At 44.3% G+C, this 14227-nt stretch overlaps 1 protein-coding gene across 7 annotated transcripts in view; it reads right to left on the reverse strand.

Moving 5' to 3' along the window:
- Nucleotides 1-14227, reverse strand: part of klhl29 (kelch like family member 29) — a 274138-nt gene that overhangs the window by 72169 nt on the left and 187742 nt on the right. For all 7 annotated transcript variants that reach the window (XM_026142813.1, XM_026142814.1, XM_026142809.1 and 4 more), the window contains one exon: nucleotides 931-1129. In XM_026142813.1, coding sequence (XP_025998598.1) covers nucleotides 931-1129 — 199 coding nt within the window. The remainder of the gene's footprint in view (nucleotides 1-930; nucleotides 1130-14227) is intronic.

Below are 14227 nucleotides of genomic sequence, written 5' to 3' on the forward strand. Positions count from 1 at the left end.
AGATATTGACCTAAGGCTGACCTCCCCATGTTTTCAAAAACTCCACGGCCGGAGAGCAGAGTCGGCTCGGTAAACTGACCTGCATAAAGTCCCATTTGTTAGGCAATTATCTTTATTCTACCATGCAGAAATGACTTGTGCTGAACGCTAAGGTGTGCTGGTGCGAAACTCATAATGCCACGCAGACGCTATAATTAGGTAAAGCTTTACAGGGTGAAGAACGGGATCCTGGCCGACCTACGGGGAAAAAGAAATCTGACGGCCAAAAGCAATTTGCAGGCGCCCTCCAATTTTCTGGAATTATCCTTTGATTTTAACGATGTAAACAAACACTGTCTTGGACTTGGGTTGCAGTAGAAGAGCAAATGATCGGCCAGTTCCAAGAATCTCAAAGCAAGAAATCCTACTGTGCCTAGCTGCTGTTAAGAAAGTTGTTTATGTGCTAGGTTTGCTTTAATAAAAGTTTATAGCATCTTGCACAATCCTTGGAAAGCCACTACAGCTGGCCGTGTTTAACTTTTCAAGGTTACCTCAATCAGACTCGATGCAGAAGCCGTTTGAGCGACTTCTGAAAGTAAAATGTGTCGTGACTTTTGGATACGTGACCCGTTGCCCACATGTACGTTCGAGCGTTTACAGTAGCTGTGTGCAAAACATTACCGAGTTCTAAATCACCGCCTTTGAGTTGTGGGCTAAAAGAAAAAATCAATCCAGTGCACTGGCGAGCCCGCGTCTCGTGTGGAGCCCTGACCTCTCGGTCACCTTGCTGCAGTAAAATATGAATCGAGGATATGTGTGAGCGTGTGGGCGCCCAGATGCCGACAGCGCCGACTGGTCAGTTATGTGGGAGGCAGATCACGTGACCGCTACCGAGGCCAGGGCACAAATGATGGACGTCAGTTTATCTGTGCTTTATGTGTGCGCACGTACCGGCAGAAAGTCTGGGGCGGGTCCTCGGCGTCTGCATCTCTTGCCGTGCGTGAGGCAGCATGTGGTAACGCTTGGCTTCGTTCACCAGATCGCGACACGCCTCTGAAGATTTGATCAGCTCCTCGTTGTCCACTACGTTCAGCAGATAGGACGGGTGGATGAAGGGAAGACGCACCACCGCTAACAGCTCTGACAAATGCTGATAAGAGAGACATAAAAGGAGGGAAAGGAACAGAGAGTCATTACTTGTTCCAGGTTGCAGTTAGTGAGTGCTGCTTAAATAACCTGAAAGAGATCTAAATAAAGAAACAGAGTGGGTTGTCCACCAATTAGAAGGACGGCGGTTTGATCTCAGTCTCCTCGATGACTGCGTTTGAAAATATCCTTAAGCAAGAGTTTCCCTGGTAGATCCATCAGAGTGTGAGTGTGTGAATGTTCTTTTAGGTTCTTTTTCACCTCATTTTTTTAGGTTTGTTGGGTTCTTTAAAAATTTTCAAATTGACTGTAAGTTGTGTTATTGTTAATAAAGTTCCAATTTACCGAACACTAACAGTGTTTGAATTCATTTTAGTTGAAGTGATCAAAGAACAGTGTTCTTGCTGTATAGCCAACATTTGTGTTTCTTGCTGGGAAAAGAAATGTTTGATAAAAGCCGGGACCGTTAGCGTGAGGAAACCTGGCAGTAGCGAGACCATTAGCTCTGTTACCGTCAGTGTCAAAACTTGAAAGATGTAGTGAAACCCTGCACGCATTTTCTAAAATTTCTACACTCATATCGGACAAAAATGCTAAAACGTGTAGAGAAAAATGAGAAAATGCCTAATCGAGTCCTCACAGATTGAAGTGACTGAATTTCCCCAGTAATTTTCCAAAAAAGCAAATAAAAGGAACTCTGGAGACTTGTTTTGAACTGAAAGTTTACAGTAAGATCCGAGCCTCATCTCACTTTGGTAGGTGCATTCGGCTACGATGACACAGCTGACACTGTTGGCGGGGGGCGGTGGTGGGGTGGGAATCTCCCACCACCCCCATCTCCAAATAAAAATCTTTCATGAGACAGCTAATGCTCTTTTGCAGCTAAATTAAGACCCAGTTCTGGCTAATCACAGCCCATTCAAGCCAAGATGCTGCAGTGCCACCAGCAAGATTTTTTTAAATTTTTTTCTGTAACATAAAACTGGCACCATCAATTTCCCGCGGTGCCGAGCTGGTTAATGACAATTAGGCTTTGAAGGTAATGGGGGGGGAGGGAATCTTTTTAGTATAGCAACTTTAGCATATTTGTGTTTGTTTCATCTCTGGGCGTGCATGCATTTATGCTTATACTGTATAGGTGTTCAGCTCAGAGGTAGGACAGGCTGTTGCTATAGCAACCTTGTCTATAGCTCTGGCTGCTGAGTGAATTTTTTTTTTTTTGCCTCCCCTCCAGTCTGTGTGTACATGTGTATGTGTGTCCCCCCTCACACCTCACCGCCGACCCCACGGGAGCCTCGTCTACGCTGACAGTAAAAAGCTGTAAACAAGCACGGACGGAGCGGCAGAGAGTTGGGTGGAGGCTGACCCCATTGACCCTTTGGCTCAGAGCGGTGCAGACGAGCCACGCGGGGAGGGCGACAGAACAACGGGCTGAGAGAAGCATCATTCAGCCGAGTATAAATAATAAGCAGACACTGCCTAAGCATATCTCCCTTTCTCTCTCTCCCCTCCACCTGAGGCCTTTTAAGTCTGGCATGTGTCCCATCTGCTCTCCAGCGATGTCCTGAGCTCATCTGACCAGAAAGAAGTAAATAAGATGTCAGACTGCGGGACAAAAAGACGGAGAGACAAGCGCGAGAGGAAGTAGATAGGGCATGGGAAGTGGGGGGTGGGAAGACAAGTGATGACACAACGGGAGGAAAAGAGGAGGCAAGGCAGAAAAGGATAAAAGTACGTCGAACGATCTGAAGAAAGACAAGGTGGGAGAGACGAAGTGATGGTTTTATGGCAGCCAGAGAAATCTGCTGATGACATTTCCTCTCTGTGAGCACGCTCGGAGCAAAACGCTGTCCTGCGTTTGGGACTGTCTGTTTCCCTCATCTATGAATTGCCACAGTGCAGTTTATCAAACAAACAGCTCAGTTCCTACATAAACACTTGCAATCGCTCCGAGCACCTCAGCTCAAACACAGAGAAGGTGAAGTCAGAGCAAGCTCCTTAGCATTCTGCAATATTCTTAAGGGAAGACTTCTTTACTCAAGAGAAGCTACTACTTCCAATTAAAGTGCCCCCATAGTGGGAGATTTGCCCCAGTAGTTACAGAGTCATGTCACACTCAAATGGAGGACTTAAGCTTCAGGCTTACTGCTATGGACTTCCATTACAAGGTACTTTACTCCAAGTCTGCTTCAACCTACACCTCTTCGGACATCCTATCAAGTTATTAATACCTGTAATCGGCTGTGGCGAAATGTTAAAAGGCCATATTTAATAGTAATTTTTCATTAAGATAAATATCTTTAAAAACACAACAGTCTGAAGAAGGAAATATTGAATTTTGTTGTGTTTAAAATTCATGTGGCTCGTGAAATCTCGCACAGAAATCTGCAGGTTATCAGAAATAGGTCCTCTACTGACTCTTCTGGCCCTCAGAACTAAATTAAAGCTGTATATGGGGCAGTTTCAGCCAGGTGGTGCCCTAAGGGCACTACAGAAATAAATGTGCTCGAATGCCTGTGCGCACATCTGGAAGCCTTGCTCTTATTTGGAACGGCAGGTGGACTGGCTCGCAGTCCGACATCACACAGCTCAGTTGAGCTGGAAACTCTAAAAATGCCTGCGACCAGTTGGGAAGGTTACTTTTGACATATAACAGCCATTTAATTAACACATCAAAGCAAGCACCTAATTAAAACTTCCTAAAAATGAAAAAATAAAAAATTTAAATTGAGTCATAATGAAGCGAAGACCTCAGGGTCTAGATAGTTCTTCACATCTAATATCCAGCATTTCGATGGTGACCGCTGATAAACAAGCTTTACTTTTTACTGTAATATTAGAACCGCTTTCAAATTTTATGAGGGAAATATTGGTAAATTTCCAGCGCTGAAGGCGATCTTGTCTGGGGAAATGGCCACCCGTCTCAGCCTGCAACGATCTGATTGGCAGATAAACTGTTCTTAACCTTTTAGTGTATACAGAAATAAACAGACCTGCGCCTAACCTTAATGTTGCTGCATTCGTGTAAGCATAAAAACCATACAATCTAAGTAATCGTCAACATTTTGATTAGTAACTGTAATTTAATTCTGCTTTTTTCAAGAACTCATAATGTTAGTAAAACCCTATTTAACTTATAATATAATTGTGCGTGCATGCCTATAACCGTCTTCCTAGCCAGTAGCTAGAGCGTTCAAGGAGTGATGGACATCTGTGTTAGAGGTTCACACACACGCTGCAGAACCACTCCCATTTTAGTGCTCAGTCTCTCTCTCTCTCTCACACACACACACACACACACACACACACACACACACACACACACACCTTTCTTTTACTCACGTCTCCTTAAACAAACATGAAAAAAAAGAGCAAAACCATCCTACTGTACCATCTGCAAATCATAGCTACCTATAAAGCCACATCTGTTGTAGCCTCTCTTCCCTTGCCAAATATCTTTTAATGACAGTGAAACTACCTCAAAGAGAGCATCTGGTCTCTGCAAAAAAGGTTAGGACAGACACTGTTTCCACATACAGGTAAAAATCTGCCTGAAAACAAGCTCGCACATGTGCACAGACACACACGTGTGCGTGTAAATACAGCCAGAGACAGATGGGTGCATTCAGGAGTGGATCCACTATGACCGCGCTGATTTCATCCTGTGCTGTTTGTGGTCAAAGTTGCTGGATTCTGTTCGGAGTGTTCTGTCCAAAAGTTGACTGGCTGGTAAATCTTGTTAAGGAGATTAAGACAACGTATAGTCTCTGAGGCTGAACTCTGATTAAATAAACCAGCCGCTGACTCGATTGCACTGTAAACAGTGTAGGATATCCCCTATGTATGTGTGTGTGTGGGAAAGAGTGCCTAGCAGCTTTTCTCTACCTTAATTCAGCTCCCTTTCCGCCATCCCTCTCCCTCTGTCCGTCTATTTCTAAAAAAGAATTACTCTCCATCTCTAATTCTAACTAACTCCCTATCTCTCCCACTTCTTCTTCACTTTCTGCCTCTCTCTCTCTCCACCTCCATTCCCCGCTCGTCGCTCTTCCTCCCACACATGCATATATCGGCATGGAAATGAAGTAGAGTTGCACACTTGGTGCTAATATTCAAATCCAAAGTGTCAGACCCCATGAAAAAAAAGAAGAAAAAAGTCGTGCTTCATGCCAGCTATTGAAACTAGTCAAGCAGAAATTATTGCAGATACTGTTTACTCAGGCTGCTGTTTGTCTTCTAAAACAAATGAGCTTCACATTTATGGTTTTGAAAGGAATTTCTCAACAACAGCTTGATGGATTACTATGAAACAGAGATTTTTCTTTGCCTGCGTATGAATTAATCTGCCCCAGCATCATGCCCCCCCCCCAAAAAAATGGACCGATACCAGCTTGGTGATCAAATTACCTGCAAAAGCAAACAAAAACTAGCTACAGTCCAGTCAGTCTCAGTCATATGTTTGCTTAATGCTTACTAGCAAACATTAATAACAGTAAAACCACTATCCCTGTTTAACATGAACATTTCAGCATTATGAACACATGCTGAATGAAAAAGGGGGACATGGGAGACTGTGTATAAAAAATGCCTGTAATTTCTAAACAGGTGATGCAAAATTCTTTACATTTTTTTGTGAATTAAAACTGACAGTCTGCACTTCGCTTACATGCTGACTACCTGATTTAAAATCAGCTGTGGCTGTGCACAGAGGTAAAACGACAAAAGTTCAATGAATTATGGACCTACTGTGGATTCAGCAAATACAGGTAAACTGTGGAGTTTAAAATGTATTCTTCTCTTAATGTGTGTTTTGTTTGGGTTTCCACTGGTGTGGAATTACCAAAAATAGAGACAGCCTAACATATGAAACAGGAAAAGACCGCCCTGTAATCCATTTACTTCAACAAAGTAACTGTATTCTGAATACCACCTTTTTAAACGCCGGTACATGTATTCCATTACTCCCCAACTCGACCCAAACGTCTCAGGAAGAAGCAACACCGAATAGACCAGGCAACATTTTTTCAATCTTTTGTTGTCCAATTTTAGTGAGCCTATCTTAGCGGACACGGCGGTACCTGGTGTGGTCTTCTGCTGCTGTAGCCCATGTGCTTCGAGGCTTGACATGTTGTGTGTTCAGAGATGCTCTTCTGCACACCTTGTCAGGGTTGTGGGGGATAATCCCAGCACGTCAACCTTCAAAGTCACTTAAACCAGCTTTCTGATTCTCAATTTGCACTAACAAGCAGCTAACAAAGTTCCGAAGCCTCCACTTCAGCATCACGTCCCTCCCTCATCACATCTCTTTTGAGACCAGTTTTCACGAGTGAGAGGAGGATATGACTGAGAAACCAATGACGCTGTGAAAGGCAGTCACAAGTCAGATTATACCCCGCTGCTCTACTTTAAATGTAAATATTAGCTTAAAGCAAAGACTTAAAAACAAACATCTGAGTCCACAAAGTCATTAGCAAAGTGTTTACTGACGACAAACATCTGGAATATAGTTGCTTTTTCCTAGATTTCTTTTTGCAACCATACCAGCTGATGGGCTTTATGAATAATCCAAATTTACAGGAATTCTTTCGTGGCTGCGCTTTACACACCTAGATGTTGGAGCCATCTTTTTCACACCATGGAAACGTGAAAAATACATTTTCACTGTGCAAATTCATAATTAAGTTGAACTTAACTCTTCCAGTTGACATTTTTCATGTGTATCAGGTTTACTCGGATGAATCAAAGCTCATCCAAAGATAAGTAAATCAAAGATTTGGTATTTAAACTCCTTGGGCTTTAACTTTTAAGACTTTGCAATCGTGCATGAGTGAAGAGTACATACATTAATGAGCATACTAATTTGTCTATGCGTGTGCATGCGTGCGACATGAACCCCGAGGTAAACGAGAATCCTCGCGACACTCAGACCAATGGGTGACGTCCTCTGAGCAGATGAGGAAAGGCGCCACGTATCCGGCTCCATTTCTCTCCATCTTCAACAAGCTCTCAAGCAATCAGTCTCTCATGCACAGGCGCACGCAGAGCGAATGCGGGCGCCTTCGCTGCAGACGAATGGTGTGACCTGTCATTTTCATCTTCTCGCTTACTCATCCAAGCAATCCTTGTGCACTTTTAAACAGAGATGGCATCTAATGGATGCAAATTATATCCACTACAGTGCCAACTGCAAGACATCAAGCCTACTGTGCATGATCCTTACAGATTTCTAAGAAGGAGTTTGATGTTTTTATTAGTTTTTTCTTAAACGTGGAACATATGGAAAGAATCCACAGGAGACTGAGGACATATGGAGGTACTGCTTTTAGCTTGTCTGCCCACTCTCGCTTTTTTTTTCCTCCCCTGTTCCATCCTCACTGGATGAGCTGCATTTACGAGGAGCTTGTATTCATATCCACTTAGATTCTGATACGCAGCCCTGACAACACCTTCTGACTTCATCTCTCTAATGGACTCAATCTCACGATGACCCGCTACGCAACAGCACACCGGGTCAGTGTCAGTGGAGACACATGCCCCGCAGCCTCGTCAGACTGCGTCTACTGCCGAAACACTGCTGCACAGCCCACTTCGAAACTTCTCTTTCTCCTCACACATGCACACACACACACACACACACACACACACATTTGGGCAGGTGGACGGAGGAGGTTGAGCCTCGTGAAAGGCAGGGATAATGTGTCTAACAGGGAGCCTCTCAGATCTGTCAGTGCCGGCAGAGAAGCAGCCGGGAGGCCGCCAGCTGCTAACAAAGATGACAAATGTCCACTGAGCATTTCCCATTCCACTACTGTCAGTGAGGACTAACGCTTCTTACTGTGCATGTGTGTGTGTGTGTAAAATGACTGAGTGCCACAGAGGCATCAAATAAATGACACAGGAGCGGTCCTATCTATTTCCTCTGCTTTACTGTGAAAAACGGACGACTCAACACTTAAAACACAACCCTGCATTAAAAATTAAACACACACACACACACACAAGCTTACTGACTTATACGTGTGTGTTCAATAGCGCAAGAACTAAATGTTTGCCCTCACAGCCTTAACAAAACCCACTCAGTTGAAACAAACATGGCTCTGCACCCCTTTGTGTGTGCGTGTGTGTGTGTGAGCAGGTTTCTGTGAGGTAAATACATGCATGGCCTTTTTTTCCTTTGGTAACACATTATGAGCAAGTAAAATATGCTCTCGCAAATGGCACTTCATTTGGATTCAAGTGATGCTTTGCTGAGCGTGTTTGTGCTCTTTTGCTTGCATGACTGTGTGTGTGCATATCAGCCAGAAGGAGGGACTGGGGGGGGGGGGGGTATAGAGAGAGGCGTAAAGGACGACAGACGCTCGATGCTGCCCTGAGCAACTACTGACAGGTGCAATGCGTTGTCCTCCGAGGCCTGTTTCAGCATGACTTCATTCAAAGAAAAAAAATGTTTTAAAAGCTTTCTTCTGCTGATTTCATTAGAAACATATTTGTAGGTACGGCTGCCTTCTTCACATTAACATAAAAGTTTTTGGCTTACTTTCTGACAAACTGAATTCTCTTTGACATCGAGTGGATTCCAGTAATTACAGCGTTTCCCTTAAATAACACAGACGATAGCATAGCAGAGGTTTGAGAATGGTGGCGTCCTGTGAGCATATACCCTCATTTGTTTTCCACGAATCGCATGTCACGCAGCTGTTGTGTGTTCATGAGCGCGCCCGGAGGAGATCAGATGCTGTAACTTTGTTCTGGGCATGCAGCCGCGGTGGTTGAGTGGCTGCGGTTCAAAGTGGCTGCACACATCAGGACCGAGCGCGCTCTGGGACGACTAAGGGCACCGATGAGAACGGAGGTCTGGGGCGCACTGATCCCGTCCGCTCTGGAAGTTTGCGTGCGAGCGATTCTCGCTCTTGTGTGAACGTTTTTGAGTACGAAAATGGGGACGTGAACGATGACATCTCAGCGAGCCCCTGAGTGCGTTTGTGTGCCACGGAGACAAAGTGGAGAGAAGAGCGGAGGAAAGTGGCCAACCTTGCCTGCCGCATCAATCTCCATTGCCCGGCTCGGCCTCTTCAAAGTGCACATACGTCACAGATCCCGCTGCCAGTGGACTCTACAACAGTTTCACTTTCCTCTTCAAGGACTACTGCTGTGACAAAGCGCCTCTTATCAGAAAAAAACAACAACAAAAAGAACAAATTAACCGTTCCCCGAGGAGCTCGAGAAGATGAAAAGTTTCTAATTTGAACTTGGAGCCTAAAAGAAGAGAAGTACTAAATTAAAAGTGATGCTTGCGCCGATAGGGTCATTTGGAGTTTTGAAGGTAAATGATTCGTAAAACTGTGAGGGAAACTCAGTTTATATCCTAACTCAGCCTCAAAGCATTTATGTCTTTGATTATTTAATACTCTAACTACATAATGATAGCATCATTTGTTCTGCGAAAATGATTTTTTTCTCACCAAATGCTGGAGGGAAAAAAAAAAAAAATCACCACATTACATGAGTCAACTGTACAAACCCTCCAAAAAAATAATAATCAGCAGCAACCTATAAGCATAAGAGGTAATACCTTTAACTATATTAATTTGGGCGGGGGAGCTGCACATGTCACGCTAGGCCATTGTTATTTCTGATGAGTGGACAGCAGGTCCTCTCTAATGGACAGCCCGGCCTTTTTTATCACAAAAATACACCATTAATTGTTCTTTTTAGCTGTTACATTAGTTGGCCGCTTTCCAAAGAGCCAATTAATCAGCCTCTTTTGTCAGGTTGAGTCACCTGGCAAGATAGGATCCTTTATGAAATATGTTGAAGAGAAGCGTAATGGAGGTCCTATTCAGGGATTTGGCAGAAGCTGGCCTGTTATAATTGGGGCGATGTGTTATCCCACAAAGGACTGCTAGGTGAAAGGAAGGACAGGTCTCTCACCGTCAGCACCTTCAGAGAGCAAACATGATGCTGGAAACCATTTTCTTCCAGCCTTTGTCTCGTGAGATTAGACTACTCAGTTTGCACATAAAAAACTCCATGTTTGTATGCACGCGCACGTTTGTGTAAGGCTTGTTTTCAGGCTACAATGACCATGTTCACCCCTGAATCACATATTAATATACAGGTTATTCTTGGATTCACTGACTAGCATATAAAATAAAAAAGGGGACAGACACACACGAACCACTTTATTAGATACACCTTGTTAATGCATCTGCCTAAGCTAATCAGCCAATCATATATCAATAATTCAGTGCATTTAGGCATGTAGACATACTCTACTGGGAGTTTCCCCACACAACCATCTTTAGGGTTTACACAGAATGATCCCAAGATGAAAAAACATCCAGTGAGCAGCAGTTCTCTGGATGAAAATACCTTCTAAGAGGTCAGAGGACAATGGCCAGAATGCTTTGAGGTTATAGAAAGGCAACTCAAATAACAAAGGTATGAAGAAGAGCATTTCTGCTAATGAAGCATGTGGGCTAAAGCAGCAGCCACACCAGGTGACAGTCCTGTCAGCAAAGGATAGGAAACCATCCATTCATCCATCTTCTTCCACTTACCCGGTGCTGGGTCGCAGGGGCAGCAGCCCAAGCAGAGAAATCCAGACCTCCCTCTCCCCAGCCACCTCCCGGTGGGACATGGCTTGAACGCCTCACCCAGGAGGCGCCCAGGAGGCATCCTTGTCAGATGCCCGAACCACCTCAACTGGCTCCTTTCGATGTGGAGGAGCAGCGGCTCTACTCTGAGCCCCTCCCGGATGGCCGAACTTCTCACCTTATCTCTAAGGAGATAAGGAGGAAGCCCACTACCCACAGCTCGTGACCATAGGTGAGGGTAGGGACGTAGATTGACCAGTAAATTGAGAGCTTCGCTTTTACACTCAGCTCTCTCTTCACCTCAACAGACCGGTACAGCGGACGCAGTCTGTCGATCTCCTCCACTTGGGGCAAGAACTTGTCCCTGACCCGGAGTGGGCACTCCACCCTCCACCCTCCTTTTCCAGCTGATGACCATGGCCTCAGATTTGGAGGTGGAGGTGTAGAAAAATGTTGTCCCATCTAATGAGTCTGCTGAGACATTCACATGGTATGGTGCAAGGATCCATGCTGCCTTGTATCAATAGTTTAGAGTGCTGCTGGTGATGTAATGAAGTGGGGGATATTTTATTGGCTGACTTTGAGCCCGTTTGTACCAACGGAGCATCATTTGAACACCACAGCCAATTTCAGAGTTCTTACCAACCATGTCCAGCACTTCAAGACCACGTGACATGTGACAAAGCTCAAATCTTCTCAAACTAATTTCTCCTACATGATATTAATGTAAATGGTAGCACTGTCTTCTATGCTTTTTCTACTTAACTGCTCTCTGTCTTTATCACACACATTCATACTCTGATGGATGCATCAGAGAGCAACTTGGGGTTAGCATCTTGCCCAAGGATATTTTTTGTTATGCAGCCAGAGATCGAACCTTCCTATTAGTAGATGACCTGAGCCAAAGCCTCCCCACAGTGAGCTCACTGCACTCAAATGGCCTCCATAATCACCACATCTGAATCCAGTTGAGCACCTCTGGGATGGGATGGGATGGAAAATTCCCATGAAGGGTGACAAATCTGCAGCAACTGTGTAACACCGTGATATATCTGTGCCACAAAAATGTAAGGCAGATCTGAAATCAAATGGGGGTCCAACCTGGTAGTAGCAAGGTACACCAAATAAAGTTCAGTGTACATGTCGTATATGTCACATGAATTATACTGTAAAAATGGTGAATGCTCAAATCAAACGCAGCAGAAGGTTCAAATACCAACATAAGCACGTATACGTAAGAGAAAAAGGCTCAAGCTTCAGACTGCTGTAAATGTTTGGTGTCATATGACATTACAGACAGCAGATCTCTCTATAATATGGTCATTTCAGGCACAGAATTCTGGCTGTAAGCACAAAACTGTGTTTAGCTGTTGGGTACAATGGGCAGCCTAATAACAAGACTTTAAGGTGAGCTTGAAGGCTTGAAGGGAGGGTGGCTACATCAAAGGCCAGCATAACGTAAGTAATGATTATTTTGAACTCTGACTTGTGCAAAGTTCCTCTAATTAGGTCCAAGAAGAAGAACTTGGAGCAGCAAAAGTGCATAACAGGTCCTCTTTAATCAGCTATAGCTGCGTTTTCTGTCAAATAACAGTCACTTCAGGAATACGTTCTTCCAAAAAGGGTATTTCCTTTTTTTCTTTTGAAGCCTCCCTAACTCCCCTTTCACTTAAGTTGTAAAGACAGACACATACAGACGCTTGAAGGGTGGCACACCTTCGATGATACCCATTCAAAGAGAACCGAAACAGTTCTGTACTTTCATTCAGCAGCTTTGTGTCTCATAGCAAACCATTATTAACGCTCAAATGCTCTCCCTCTGTCTCTAAGTGATGTCCGGGTCCCCCGTTTCCCGGTGCCATCGGTTGTTAGTGACAGCATAGTGGAGAGAGAAAATTGCATATTATTTACCCAGTGCCTTCAATATGCCACTTTTCCACTCTATAGCCTGCAGCTTACAACTCGCAGCACATGCACAGACACACAAAAACCCGCAAAGCCGCACAGAACCGACGCATGCTCGGATGAATGCGAGCGTTTTTTTTCTGTGACATCCTGCCCTGACATGTCATTAAAAAGTGGAGCCGAACTGGGTATGAATCCAACCTTCTCTTGTGGCATAAAACAAGAAGTCTATTCTCTTTTTTCTTTCACTCTCAAATTGGTCACAAGTGTGCGACAGGAAGAAAAAAAAAGGGAAATAAGATTCACAAATGTGTGCACTTGAGCACTTACTGCAATCCAAACACACATGTACCAACTGGAGAAGATCAAACTGCTATGCAAATGTGTACATCGCAGCGTGAATAAATATTAATATTTTACATACACAATCTTAACATTCACTTGCATTTATTCACGCGCTGATAAATGAATCAGGTCACATTAGCGAGCGGGCCTCTCTGCTCCACCCACATCCTGTGCCGGTGGAAAACTGGGACTTTCAGTGCATGCATGTGTAATTTCACAGTGGGGCAGTGGAGATCTGTATGCAAGTAAAATATTAAATATTTACTCAGACTGTGAAACGTGTGGATTCCTAAAACTTTCTTACATGCATATAAATGGCTTGAGATCTATGTCGGCATGTGCAGATCATGTGACGCGCTTCTCTCCGTATGCTCCTGTCCTCGCCGCAGACACCAGAGTTTGCTAGCTGTCTTTTTTTTATTTCTTTTCTCTCTCTTTGGTTACACGCGGGCAAGAGATTTGAGCTTGACCGTGAGCTCAATCACATCTCGGCTCCCTGGATGTCATGGCTGTGTGCAGAGACGCAAACCGTTGGATTTCAGATTAGAACACAGGGGCTCCTTTTCCAATCCACTTTCTTCTTTTCTCACCAACACGTTTCTCGCTCGTTTCTGTCTTTCTGCTTCGCTCTGATTCTTTCCCTCGCTCGCGGTTCCTCCCCCTCTCCTCCTCGCCGACTCTCTCCCGTCTCCCCGTGAAGACGGGGGGTGACCCCGGGTGCCTCGTCTCAGGAACCAGTGCGGCGGGTTGTTCAGACAACCGGGAAAATTTCTTCTACTTCATCTGAGTAAGTCACCTCTGCACCTCTCCAATAGAGTGTGAGATTGGAGAAGTTGGCCGGACTGAGCCTGCTAGAGGTTTTCGACACAGATGACAGGGATCGTACGCTTCTCCTAAAAACTGTGTACCAGCCTTGTTATGGTTATTGGTGAATTTTCAACCTTTCTATCAGCGATGCTACAAAAATTCAATTTTAAAGGCTTTATCAGTGGGAGAGATTGAGAGCGATGCCAAAAAAAAAACATCTTTCATACTGTTGCTTTCTCATTTTCCGGCACCCATCACGATCTGTGCTTTAAAAGTTTCTCCTTACCCTTTTGTGTAGCACTAAATACTTTAAGGTTCTCCACTGCAAAAAAACAACAACAAAAAAACGCTTGGCAGGTCTGATGGATTTACCCCAAATCACTACAGCGCCACATATCAAAGGATAAACGCTAAATGTTTAATCTGAAAAGGTGAAAAATTCAAATATTGAC

The sequence above is a fragment of the Astatotilapia calliptera genome, chromosome 15 (genome assembly GCF_900246225.1).
Source record: "Astatotilapia calliptera chromosome 15, fAstCal1.2, whole genome shotgun sequence".
Taxonomy (NCBI): Eukaryota; Metazoa; Chordata; class Actinopteri; order Cichliformes; family Cichlidae; genus Astatotilapia; species Astatotilapia calliptera.